The 14,604-nt window shown below is 40.7% G+C and overlaps 1 protein-coding gene across 1 annotated transcript in view; it reads right to left on the bottom strand.

The window, feature by feature from the left end:
* Positions 1 to 14,604, bottom strand: part of ERBB4 (erb-b2 receptor tyrosine kinase 4) — a 665,446-nt gene that overhangs the window by 318,964 nt on the left and 331,878 nt on the right. The window contains exon 3 of the mRNA XM_076342111.1: positions 2,464 to 2,650. Within this exon, the coding sequence (XP_076198226.1) occupies positions 2,464 to 2,650 (187 nt within the window). The remainder of the gene's footprint in view (positions 1 to 2,463; positions 2,651 to 14,604) is intronic.

The following is a 14,604-nucleotide window of genomic DNA, read 5'->3' as shown; positions in this document are numbered from 1 at the left end:
GCCCTGGAAAGACAGTTCTTCGCATGCAAGGCAAGAATTATGTTTATATTTTACTCAAGCGAAAGAAATTCACCATTCAAAGCCGATCTCTTGAAATCTGCAGTGGACTAGAAGCTTGAAGGATGCAAGCTTACAGGGGCTGCTTCATCTTAAATTTAATAACAAATCTCTGGTTGTTTCTGATGTAAATATGGAGCAATTGGTAGACACAGGATAGGTCCAGACACATCTGATATATCAGAGCCTTGCAACATCACCAACTCCCACATCCACCAGTTATTTTTATGCAGCTACTAATGCTAAGGATGTGTTAGGAAAATAAGTTAAGTATTAATATGCTCCAGGGAGAGCATTTGCAACAAGAAGCAGGTTGTGAGTTAAAATAGCCAGGTGCATCTTAACCAGTATACAAAATGGTCAAAGAACAGCTGCTGAAGAGACTCATAAGGCCCTGGCACACGCTATCTAGAAAACATTAAGAGTATTTTGAAGCACGCACTGGCTCATATTCAGCACCCAGAAGCTATTTTAAGTGCTCAGTGGAGAAAAGCTAGTGTTATTAGGGCACTTGTCTTCCAAGAGACAACAATACATTTTGAGCCAAATAATGCCATCAGAGGGCTTTGTAAACACCTAAATCAGATGAAGTGGCTGTGATGATCTCAGGAAAGATTCAGAGGCTGAGCTAAGGCAGGTTTTCTTACGACACTTGAAAAGAAAGTCAAGCTATTTGCTGGGCAGTTTTGGTGCTATGCGTATCACGTAAAAGCAGCTTCCAGCAAGAATCTCTGGAGTCAGATGAACTGCCTATTGGCGCAGGGCAGCTGGTTAAAGAAGAAAATCTTGAGCCGGAGCCTACAAGATAAGTTTTTTTTACCTTACTGCACAGCAAAGCCATGGCTAAATAAGCACTGAAAATACAACCCTCACTTCCTGGCAGAACAACAGCCTCAGACTCAAGAGGAAAGGTTCCAGTCCTCCTCTGGCCTTTGCCTCACCTCACCATCTCAGTTTCACCCAGCCTAATGTCTTTTACAAAGCATTTCGAGACCACAGACAAGAAAAAGTATACGAAGAAACAGATACTACTATTATTACCCGATGCTATGGCTCTGTATTATGTGAAGGTATAGACAGTCACAATGAACACCCTAAATCAGAAAGATGGGAAGATATGTGGGAACAGAAGAGGAGGAAATTGGATTATGACAGTGATAGAGAGAAGAGTAGTAGATGGCAGGGATTTAGAGACCTTGGGAAGCACTCTGATATCAGCATGATGGTCTCAGTAAAGAAAATTGTTAAAAATATGACCAGAAGAAAGAGCAGGATCAGAAAGAGTCAGCCAAAACTGTTTTATTTTGTAAAATATTTCAAGCCTCCTTTTCCCTCCTGTTTTTGAAAGCTTAGCTGTACAGCATGGTGAGGCTTGAACAACAGAGAACTGTAAGCACTTGTGTGCCACTGAATACTGTGACATGAACAAAGCAGAGAGTGAAGGGTGCCTAAATATAGTTCAGAAGGCTCCCACCTCTCTGTACTCAGGTTCAAACTCCTCATTCAGCTCAGGTCAGTGATTTTTCAGTCAGTGTTTAGTCACTAGCAGAAATAAGGCCATTCCACAATCACCAAAGCTTAGGGTAGAAACGATCATAGCTGATGAGAAACCAGGTATAAATAAAATACTACCAGTGGACTCCCTAAAAAGAGTTTGCCACTGCCAGCACTTTATTAAGTTACAGTCCAGTGATATTTAGCCAGTTTTTAATCTCCCAAACCACTGACTGTAGATCCTCAGCTGGGAGAAATGAAATGTTGATCTACCCACATTGTGATCCAGCCCTGAATTTACAGATGAACGTAAAACCATGGACTTAGCTTACATTTTTGTCTCAAGAAAATAAGCACTTTTCTCACTATGTATAATACACTATTTTTGCTTAGAAAAGGAAGTTCTAAAATTAAATACACCAAAGATACAGTCTCCCCCTCCCATCCCCTTCTCTGCCCCCACCCCCTCCAGTGCAGCAGCAATGCTGACACAGAGCAGCAAGAGCAGAGGCAGAGGGGATGCTAAAGCTAAGTTAACTTGGCAGAAAACATGTAACACCTGAAGCAACATACATGCAATAACCAAGGATCACAAGGAAACCAACACGCTCGTGTTCTCGAAACTAAGAAAAAAGTTCATCTACTCTTTCAACAACTATTTTTGTTTTGAATACGCTCTTGGCATGAATTCCATACACAGTCTTTGATCAGTACTGAGAAAAGTAGAGTTGTGAACCAAAAAAGGAATGAAATTAAGTACCAACGAGTGTCTCAAACAATGTACAACTGCCAGCCTCTCATGGTACTTCTGTTATTTGCAGAAAGCAAGTGACTGAGGGCACTGGGGCAAATATTCAACAAGCGCTTTTTTTTTCTTGCGACTAATCCATCACATTTGCAAGTTTCACTTACCCGTCAAGTTCTTCAAGCCAAGTTCCCTGAGTCCAAAGTTACCATCCTTTCTGTAGTTAAGAAATATTGCCAAAGCATATCGCTCTTCATAGAGTTTTGTCCCACGAACAATGCGCAGGTTCTCCAATGGCAGGTATTCAAATTGATTCAAAGCCACCAAAACATACCCTGTGACTTCTCGGATAGACTGAAAGACAAAAATTAAACAAACACATTAGAAATGGTCCATTTTAAATTGTTCTGAATTTCTCATACAGTGGATGCTTTAGTATGAGATGCTGGTACCCAAGAAAAAAAACCCAACAACTTTGGAAAACAAATTCTGTTTCAACTTATTGATTTTAACCACATTTCTGTTTAACTGGGTTTATTAGAGATACTGGTTGGAAAACTAGAAAATAAAGAGGTAGACATTCTTTTCAGTTTTATTAAACTTGAGCACAAATTCACAGCAAGTATTAAAGATGCACGAAAGGATGACTTCACACAACTCAAAGCAGGTCAAAGGCCTCTGCAGGACATGAGCAGAATCCACTGGGGCAACGCCACAGTTCAGATAAGACTGTCTGCCTGCAAGTAACTCTGTTGTACAGGATATTCCAGGGTGACACTGAAGGGACACAACATGGGGTAAGAGACACACCTCTGGAAGAGCTCACCATCGAACAGGAACGGATGGTAGAAATGGGGGGCAGGTTTGGAAAAGTAAATAAAGACAAAGCACATATGTATTAACACCCACTTTTGTACTTCTAAATGAAATCAATCACTGAACATTTACAAAGATTTAACTTCAAGTTTCATTTGGAAGTGCTGGAACCATACATGCTAGATATCCCAAACTTTGATCAAAACTGGTATCAAAACGTTTAGCAAAATGATTGCTGCATCTTTGGGTTGGCTGAAATCTTTGTTTGGTTTAGATGAACTACTCAATAACCCCCTTGCTCATAATTCAGGAATTGATTGCCTGGGTTGTAAAGGGAAAAAACACCCCAGAACTCAATAACTAGAAACAGTTTTTCAAAGTCCAAAAGATTAACAAAACTAAGATGTTTTTAGAAAGAAAAGAAGATTTAAAAGTATGCTTTTTTAGAAAACAAAATTCATTCTAAGCAATTTAAATAAATGGCCTAGAAATCTGCAAATGTCTTTGAAAAGTGTCATTTCAACACTCGCACAGAGCCCCACCATCCTCAGCAGGACTTCGCACAGGCTGAGGGATGCTCCTGCCCAGAGCTGCTTCCAGAAACAGGACCTCTCAAATACGGTTTTCAAATCTCACCTAATTCCATGCCCGCAACAGCCTGCAACCACTGTATACACATATATTTATGTGTGTATGTATATTTAATGGACAGAAATTGATATAACTACTTGTGTGCCTAAGTGGATGCATGCACTTTTTTCTTCCCTCTGGCAAAGTCAATACCTTAAACAATACACAGAAAGAAAAATTCTGCTTAGAGTAACGTGCACAGATTATAACTAACATGATGGGGACTCCAGTCAATATCGTAATAAAAACAAACAGGCAAACAATAGCAGGCTTTGAATTAAATGTGTTGTGTATGTATCATTAATACAGAAAGGCAACATGGATTTGCAGCACAAGGACAGGCTTTGCTCTGCTGGTTCAGCGCTGTTGCTATGATTTCATATGTAAGTGTGCAAGAGCCTTTTAATTAGGTTTATAAAAGTTCGTAAGGTTATTAGCAAATGTGGCAGTATACATAAGGAAGGATTTATATGCCACAAAGTCTAGGCACTAGCTCTCCTTCTAAAGTCAAACGTCTGTACTCAGCTGAAGCTGCTGGAAAAGCTCTGGAGCTATTTCAAGACTTGCTTGGCATCTAAACAGAGCACAGTGTCATTACAGGACTTTGATGAGAACCCAGTGAGTTGAGCTAGGTTGAGAAGTACAGTTCAGTAGCTCAATATTAAATGTAGAGCTGCATTATACCCTGGGACACTGATTCCATTATAATCAGAAGCTTTCCAGCACTTTCATGATAGTTCTTTGCTTTCAGACATTTCAGCTTAGCCAGTTTGGTCAGGAATTTGTTTTTCATCATACGCAAAAATTTCCTTAAGATGGCTTTTTTAGCCTCTCTTCAGAATTTAGGAAATATTAAAATTATACTCGTGGCTTCAGTTTCTCCACTGATATTCTAGGGATACTGTGATTGCTGTAATTAATTTAAAGGGATGTTTAACTTGGAATTGAGTTGAAAAGAATTAAAAGCTGTTCCAAAACTGCATCTAACCAAGTCCTCCCTGCCAATTTTTGTCACTTATAACCATGTTTTCTACTTTTAGGGTGTCTTGTTTACTGCCGTACAGCAAGTCCACCTGAAAGGGCCCTAATTCAGCATGGCACTGAAATTACACCCCCCCCCCCCCCCCCCGCACCAGCAAATCTTCAATCCAAAATAAATTAAACAGGAGAAAAGGACAAAGTTTTGTTGTTGATAATTGTGAACTGCCACCCCTAACCCAGAATCCTTGGTATTTTGTTTGTTTGGTTTATCTGACCAAAATGACAAATTATGGCAAATATTTTGGCAAGAGCTAGAGGGTCCTTTCCAGTCCCATGGCTTCCATCAGTATTGCAACACCTTTTTATTTGCTGGAGAAACTGCCATGTTAATCCTTGCAAAACAGAATGATGAAAATAAACCAAAGGGTTTCTAATTTACTAGAACATAGCAACCTGACTGACCAAATCTAATGGTCTGTTATATTAATTTGGGGGTTTATTTTTTAATTCAAATTTGAATGAAAAAGGCAGAGCAATAACATGTTTTGCAGGATGGTGTGTTTTCTGACTGGTCCAGCTTGAAAAAACGTACTGGGAGTGCAGCAGCCAGCTCAGGTTTTGGCCACTCCTGGCCAACGCTGTCACTTTGCCAGGAGTTTTGACATGATTCTTACTGAAAATGGACATCTGCCCGGTTGGAGCTCACTCCAAGCCCTGTTGGAGTCACTGCAAAGATACCTGTTGGCTTCCACGCAGACTCACAAATCCTCACGCCAGAAGGGATCAGCCAGTCTGATCCTCTGCAACTCATGCCAAGGTTAGGCTTAATTTGAACCTTCCATCCTTTGTATACAAGTATGAACACTTTCCTGTTCAGGTATCCTGAACTCAGGTATAAGCTCAGATATCATAATGTTTTATTTTATCTGCTTTTGCTTCAGCATTAATCTGTGTCCCACCAAGAAGGTGGAGTGGCTCACAGCAGTGGCAGTTTGAGTGTCACCTCCTAGTTTGATTCTCCTGCTAGGGCTGGAGGTTCTTGCAAAAGTACATTTCCCATGAGTCAGTCCCTCAGGAAAGAAAAAGGGAGACAAGGACACAAATAACTGCATTTCTGTTCCCATGACCTACAACTAGAATGGAAAGACACAGATTAATTGCCAACAGACTTAAAGCTGAAAGTTTCCGATAGGGAAAACCAAATGAACTCTGGCAACCTCCAGTCTTGCTTGCTGACCATTTTAATTTTGTGGGACTCCCCCCGCCTCCATTACAGCATTATTTTGACTGGGAATTCCAGGCCAGCATGATCCTACCTTCCCTTGTCACCTGTCCAGCTCTTCAGATATGACCTGTCATGTGAAGAAGCCATCGAGTGAGGCAGCGACAGACTCAGGTTCCCATAACACTCCTGCTACTTCGGTAAACGCATTTTGGCTCCTCAAAGTTGTTTGGGTATGGCAACGGGAATCAGTGTATAGATTTGAATGAGGAAAAGGCTGAAACTCCCATGGTCCCCATCGCAAAGGGACAAGGGACGCTGTCCATTGAGCCCTCCGAGCAGAAGCCTGGCCGTTTGAAAGCAGATGAGGAGACACCTCTGAGGATTCAAGAGCCAGAAGTGTCTGCTCCTCTGACTGGGCCTGTTAGGCATCAGATCCTGAAATAAGAAAGGGCATACTTCTAGCAGGAAAGAAAAGTAGTGGGAAAAAAAAATAAAATGTATTAATCCTTGACAAACCTAAAGCCTCACGAGCTGCTTTAAAACCACAACAAGCCACAGGATTCAAGTCTGATATATTTACCAGAGAAAAGCTCTTTATCTACATTTTCAGACAGGAGATGAGTACTTGTGCTCCACAGCTTGCTGTCCCTAAGGCCCAGCGCTGCCCAGCACCCCAAAAGCAGGCATGGTAGCCTATAAACCAGTCTCCTGCCAGCCTCTACTTTCCCTGACACAGCCAATGTATTGTTTTTAAACGTAAAAACACATTACCCTTCGATGACAACAGACCCAATGAATGCCGTATGCCCTGAAACTCCTCGTGCCTCGAGATGCTGCCCTGCCCCGGGTGGCTGCTGCACCTCAGGAGGCTGCCGCAACATGGTGCCACTGCTCCCCTCAGTGGCGCTGGGGCAGCCACTTTGGAGGGTGCGGGTGGGCGTGCACAGGGCGAACAGAGAAACAGGGTCCCAAAATGACACCAAAAATAAAAGGGTTATTTTCAGAGGTTCTTTTTCAGGTGACGAACTGTGAAAACGAGCTCTAGACAACCCATTCCCTTAATTACAACTAATATTAGCTGAGCACAGATAAAGCATTTTAAGTTCCCAACAGCAAAGCCAGAATTATCCTGTCAGTTGGGAGTAAAAGGCAAGATTGTTCCTTGCCATCTTAAATTGTCCTGCGGCTCGAGTCAAACAAATCTGAGTGAAATGGAGCAAAATAACAGCGAAAACTTCATCATTCTGCCCCGAACAACAGATCCATGAACAATTAGGGTAGCTGATGTTTCTCATAAACACTACCCAGCCTTCTTAACATCTGTTGGGGAAGGTTAGACTGTAGGCTAAGGCATCGAAGAGAGCTGTATTGTGGGTTTTTATTTCAGCTGCAGGCATGTTATTTATCCACTCATTGGACCTGATCCGGCAAAGCCCTTGCTGCCTCATCTGACTGGACACACATCCCCTGCACGGGAGTCGGAGCAACAGCAGCCTGCTGCAAGGATCAGCCCACGCTTGTGGGACCCCAATTAATTATCTTTTAGGTTAATTTTGCCCTTTTCCATAAAAGCTAAATATGTTTCAAGTCTGCTTTGATCTCACTTTGAAAGCACCAATAAACACAAGTGCAGGATGTGAGGATCACCTGATAAATGAGTGTGTTTAATTCACAAACACTAAAAAAAAAAAAAAAGCATAATGAATATGTATTCAGTATATTCACTCGAGAGACAAAGACAAAAGCCTTTGCTTTTCCAGCACTTGTTTGCAGTGAGACAGAGGTGCTTTGGTCCCCAGGGGAAGTCAGGGTGCCACCCCCAGGGGTATAAAGGCAGGCAGCTACTCGGAAAAAACTGGGGAGGCACAGGGGTTTCCTTAGGGAAGGGGTTTCTTCTTCTTCCACAACAAAGAGGGAAGTAGAAAGGGCAAAGAACTTTAAATTAGATATACAGAGGGAATAAGCCAAGTGGACACTTTTCATCCCATCTGTTGCAAATACAGTAATTTCTATTATCAGGGGATATCCATTTCACAAGGCAGCGGCAAGGCTCCTCGTGTGGCTCAGCTGCCAGGAGATAACAGACGTCTCCTGACTCTGATCCAAGGAGCTAGGCTGACCCTCCAATGTGAACTGTGTGCTTTGTCGCAATACATTAAATCCTAAGAAAGTCAGATTTCTAAGTGATACAAAGAGGAAAATACTTCCTAAGTGCATTGTCCTTTTTTCCACCTTAACAAAGGTTAACATGCCGCAGCAAAGTCATGACTAAAATAACGAATGTGAATAGTTACCACCACGTCATCTCCTTCAGAAACTTTTCGCAGCTCGAGTTGACTTGAACAGAGCATTTCACATTTTGCTTTCTGATCAATTAAAAGGTACGCATTTATATCTGGTTAGAACTGTGCAACACCCAACTGGCCAAATTTGTTTCCTGTTTTTATTACGAGGAAAAACCACAATACTATAAAGACAACACTTGCTTAACTTTAAACAAGTTCTCAGGGCAATCATAATATTCACCTTCACAAAATTCAGTCGAGCATGTTTGTGAGTGTGCTGGTAACCTAAAACACCATCAATTAATTTTCATTATTTTTTCATACATTTTCACCCATGCAATGCAATACATCTTTCATTATCACAATTAAAAAAATAGCGTTTACTGAATAACCACAAAGTGGCCTCTAAGCAGCTACAGCACTTGCAATGCTAACTTTAAGGGAAACGCTAATATCCAAAATGTGGAAATAGCTAGCCTATTGCAATTTATGGAGCTCAATTAGCTGTTTTATGCATTGCTCATTGATGGTTATGAATTTTTAATGACACGATAAACTGAGATTTTTCAAAGGAGTTCAGGAGACGTATTTACGGGATTCAAGCACACGGCTGTTGCCAGCTTCTCTCAAAGCCCCATCCATAACCATGAGAAATATGTAGTACATACTGACATTTCTCATGTCTAAGAAGACGCTCCATTTAGAGACAATGTCAAAGCTAACACAGAGCATGCACGTAAGGAATTTTGTTCCACAACGAGCTCGTGCCTTGTCTCCTTCCACACTGTGCATCCTTCAATTACGTCAACACTTGTGAAATTGTGATGTTAAGCCCTTCTGAGCACCAGCAGTTTTTCAGATACGCTGTACAAGCTTCAGTAAAAATCCCTCAAGTTTGAGTACACTGATGAATAGCAGAACATAGATTGTGAAAAACATTTTTCTGGTGCCTGATCCAGAAGCAAGCAGTGTATTGTAACTAGAATTGCCTTGGCAGCTGCAGAGAATTTATTGTCCAAAACACTGAAGTTGCAGTTTAGATTCAAATTTGTTACCAAAAAAAGAGGAACTTCTGGTAGTCTTTCAGTTTGCTTTAAGACGTATTAACGGCAAAGGAAGGGCTTGGTTGTAATTTTGTTAAGAACTGTACCTGAGGAGCCTTGTGCTGCTGCATGACTTCAGAATTGAACTGTGATTCAGTATTTAAGACAGCTGGTAGAAACTTTAAATCATACTCTTGTCCTCACAGACATCTAGTCATCTTTGGTAATATGCTTACAAAATATTAATAATATCCTGAGCAGCAGGTCAATGGATTGAACATAGCATTCAATTTCCTCAAGTTTAAAGTAGCAGTCAGTTAGATGCATCTTTTGTTAAAGCTGTTGGAAATTTGTAAGTGAAGATTTGGCCGCATAATTTATAGAACCCACCTTGGGAGTTGTTGAACTAAAGTTTTGTTTTCTGAATGGTTGTTCGTTACATTTCATTATTCCAAGAGTGGGACTTTTCATACATTAAAATGGGAGAATTAGCTGTGTAGTTATTAATTTACAGAGTTTGATGTAGAAATCACACTGTTGCATACATGAGGCAAGTTAGGCTGAGTCTGAGCTAATATACATTACAGAAGGGTCTAGGGAGATCTTGGAGGCAAAACAAATGCCAGTCTAGAATCCATTAAAATGCAGATCAATGCCCAAATCTGGCATTTGGAAAGGAAGCCCCATTAATAATACATAAGTGATGGTGATGGACAAAAACATGGGGAGCCTTTGAAATGTGTATCTTGACTCATTTTGCAAAGTATTGCTGGGAAAATAATGTGGGTCACGAAAAAAAACCCCAAACAAACAAAATAATAAAATAATGTACGAATGGGAACATTAAATAGAAATAATAGGTAAATAACAGGACTAAAAAGAACCTTTTGCTTTCAAATTTTGAAATACAGTTTCTAAAGACGTATCCAAGTATTCTTCCTGTGACTGAGTTAGACTTAAGCTCAGGTGTCAGCTTGCACCATGTTTCTATGCCTATTTTGCAGTTAAAAATATCATATGAATAGAGAAACTGATCAGGCTTACATCAACATCTGAGAGCCTTCCCAATGTTTTCTGTCTAAAACATAATTCCTCTGTTTGTGTATCTGCTTAGGAAGTGTCTAACTTTCAGGTACACAGGCTGCCGGAGTGCACACAATAAATACTAAGCGGTTTATGTTGAGCAACGTTATGACCCAGACAAAGTCTGTACTCTGTAACAACCCAATCTTCACAGCTAACATCCTTCTGTCCTGAGGAAAGCTATGGATGACTACATATTTAGCAAGTCAATAAGAATTTTGACATTATATCTGTAATACCTGATTGGCCTTCAACATACTCGCAGAGTGGTTTCCAGGAGAGTTTATTGTATCATCTCCCAAGGGAAAACTTAGTCATAAATTAGATTGGAAAGACTAAAATGAGAGCATTATGCTGTTAGAAAATGCTTTACACCATTTGGGCTGCTTAGTAGTAGCTAGATTTTGCAGAAACTCAAAGCACATCAGCTTATAGCTGCCCAGTTATAGAATTTCCAACAGGAGAAATTGATGCCTTTTGCTTTCTCTGCTTTTGGGAGCTTCAATCAAGTAAATCATGGTTTCTTTCCAGGCAACATAAAATTGCACAAACTGCTACTTCATAAACAAAATAACATCAACACTCTGGAAGGATTTTAGGAAAGTAATAACCATGGGAAAACACATTCCCTTTTATCAATTTGCCTTAGACAGCCATAGCCTATGAGAAGTTGTGAGCACATTCAACCGTCTCCAGATGCTTTCACCAGGAAAGACAAAGTGAGGGCTGTCTTCTCAAACCGATGCCTGAAACTGCTTTAGAAAGGCAGCGTGGGGCAGCAGCATGAGCACTGCATTGGGATGTCTGTGTCCACTATTGGCTTTGACGTTTCTTTTTTGTAGTTAGATGGTACAGTCATCTGAGCAGAGGTACTTCCCTAACAACACAAGGAGCCTTGACCCCAGTTGTTATCTTCACTGCACAATGCTTCACGGTCCTATTTATACAAAGTGCTGACTGCGCTGCCACAGGCATCCTGAGATGTCAGTGGACTGAACTGAGTTGGTATATTTATTTTGGCAAAACAAGATATCATCTACAAAAGAAAAAAAAGCATTCGGTTCCTCATTGTTGTTCTTATTTGTGACACTCTAAATCCCCATGACATTTTTGCTTGTGTCTAAGCTGAACTAAGTCTTGGGAGGCTGCTTACTTGGTCCTCCGGATCACGAAACTGGTTGGAGCACGCCAGGGAGCCCATCCATGCCCAAGTCTCCTTCCCATGGAAAGAAAATGTAAGAGGAGAAGGAGGAGCAGGACTGGTGCTTACAGTCTCTCCCAGCTCAGAAGCACTCCTGGCTTCTTCAGCTTACATGCAGCCTGAGACACCAAGTGGATGAAGTTTTACACAGGGAACAAAAAGGAGAGGTGAAAAAGGATGTCTTTCCCACGATGGTTATGAAAGGTCAAGAGTCTGATTCAAGTCAAATGGAAGAATACACAACAAATGCAGCGCAGGCTGTAACAGAATTACACACCGCTGTAAGCAAGCTGCCTATGAAGATCCTAGGAATGTTTTGTGGGCATTTAACAGTAGAAAGATGTTTTATTTGTTCATTTACTATATGATGAGTGACAGGCTTTGTACATCAGACATTGTGATTTCTTTTTTCCTAGTGCACAGCCAGGTTAGTTGGTATGCATTACTGGCAAGTCTATAGTTAGCCAGATAAATTAAATGTGTTTATTAAAATTTCTCTACCATCTATGGTGGAAGCAATGGGAGCCCTTGGTTGGCATGATTCCCACTCCTTGGAGTGATGCAGGATGAATTAGACATCCCAGAGATCTGGTCCAAAGGTGGACCTGAACAACAGGACTTTTATATTTTTCTATTCAAACTGCAGGTGAAGGTGTCAGGCCACTCCTGAAAGCAAAAAGCTGTTTCTATTTCTGAACACAGGAACTGACTACACATAGTGAAAATGTGTTAACCTTGCCAAATTTCAGCTAAACCACCTCAGTCTGGGCTTTTGGTTTTTTGCAAGAAGCAAATGGCTGGCAGTCCAATCCTGAAAAAGCAGTTAGCTTATTTTTGGGGAGCTTTGCTTTCCTTTCCCAGGAAAATACTTTCTTAAAAACATACTTTCCGTTTGTTTCATATGTGCAACAACCACTCTTTAATGAGTATTTTAAATGCATTTCCTGGGAGGAACCGACTTTACTGGCACTCTAGGACATTTTTGCACACATAAATTAGTGAATATTAGAGGAGTTGTTGACTATTTGTCTGGTTTCATTGAAGAGGAGAATCTTCATCCGAATATTGGAATTTAGCAACTCTTACTTCTAGCTGAGCACATACAAATACACCATCTGAGCTCAACATCACACCTACCTATTGAAACTATTTCAGCCTTTGTAACTCTAATCTCTTCAAGAATAGAAACCCTGAAGAGATTCATTAATCGCTGGCTTTTGATTAGGTTTATTTCCATTAAGATAAAAAGTGAAGAGGCTTCTTGTTGTTTTTAAAGCTGCATTTTTGTTTTGTTTATCTAGAAGCTGGAAAATAGCTCTGTTATTCAGGCTTTAATACATTGTTAAAGTCTCCTTCAAGGATAGATCCATAATTTATAAGACGTGAGCAATTAGTAAATGCATCTGATTTTCAAATTCAGAGGTATTCTTCAGAGGACATGTAAACTCCAGATTTTGAGATTATGCAGGGTGCCACCAACCAGGAAAACAACCTCTAATCTGCAGTGACTGAACTAACCATAAGATGAGATTTTTCTCTGCATTAATTCCACTACTTTTCTTCAAGGGGGCACGTTAAAAACTTCTCCCACTGATTACATTTTCTGTGTGGTTCCTGAACTGAGCAAGATGCACAATCTTACAGGAGATGGGAACTTTTTTAATCATGTCCAGAACAAATATACCATTGTTCCTACGTGCAATAATTGAAACAATGAACAAACTGTGGTTCCCTCAAGGTTCACAAACAACATCTTTTTTGTTTAAATTATAGGTGAGTTTATGGAGGGGGGTGTTGGAAAAGTTCTACATAAAATTATTTCTCTCTTTTCCAGGAACATGACTAGAAAAAGTGGTTTGCTCTTGATATAAAAATTCTAAAAAGCTTAAGAATTAAAAGTCCAGAAGAAACGGTAATTTTATGAAAGGAAAAGATGGGGAACAGGGCAAGAGATCAGACAGGAAAGGGGAACTGCTTGTGATCAGGAGCAGAGAAGGACAGAATGTGTCTTTCCTAACGCAAGGCAGATTCAGGCAGTCATCATTCTGGCATTATCTAATTTCTGAGTGCTTGAGTTTGCAATCTTACTGCTTTATTTTCATACCATTTTATTCTTTTTTTAGGGGAAGCATGGCAGGAAAAGTGTAATACTCTGTACAAGATATAATTTCCTTCAATACTTATCACCAGCAAATGATTGGACAAGCAATCTTTTTGCCAATGGCTTAATTAGAGGAAACCTCTATATTTAATAATGTTCTTTAATGTACTGAACCACACACAAGAGCTTGTCGAAGCAGAAAAAGCAGAGTGATTATTGTCATAGCTAAGGATGGAAGAAAGGTTCAGTCATTAAAGTCATCACAGAAACGATGTTATTAACTATACAGGAATAATCTCAAAGGAGTTCCCAGCTGATTGACAATGATAAAATAATGCAGCAAGCTAAAAAAAGAGCCTTCTCTCCTCACCTGTTTTTATTAATACCCTTATTACCTTTCCCTGAAAGACAGCTTTTCAAGAGCTATTATTGTACTTAATACTAAATACAACTAACCATGGCAGATTTTGAATTACATCTTCTGAACCCCTAAATGGAGGGTCCTCACCAGTGCATCCCTCAGCTGGGATGTGCCCTTCACCAGGAGCAGGGTCCAGTGGCCAGACCCCAAAAAAGTCACAATCCACTTGTGACCCTGAGATGCTGAGCACTGCACCCAAGTGAGCCAGGCTGTGTCCAGAAACCACAGAAAGAGCAAAGTCTGGGCTGAGTGGACTGAACTTGTCCACTACTGCCTCCTTAACCCCACTGACCAAGTTGGGGACGTATCCTCCCTTGGAAAGAGGATGCCGGGAGTTGAGTGGTCATCCAAGACCCAAGGCCAGGCTTTAGCATACCCAGCAGAGATTTCTCTTCAAACAAGGGCCTGCTCTGCCCAAAGTTGGCAGCCGGCTGTTAGCTTGGCAGTGGCCTTAAAAATGTGTCTGTCATTCAATATTCAGGGTCACAAGGAAAGAAAAGACAGCTCAAGAGAGAGAGAAAA

Source organism: Aptenodytes patagonicus, chromosome 6, assembly GCF_965638725.1.
Source record: "Aptenodytes patagonicus chromosome 6, bAptPat1.pri.cur, whole genome shotgun sequence".
NCBI lineage: Eukaryota > Metazoa > Chordata > Aves > Sphenisciformes > Spheniscidae > Aptenodytes > Aptenodytes patagonicus.
This window is presented reverse-complemented; position numbering and strand designations above follow the sequence as displayed.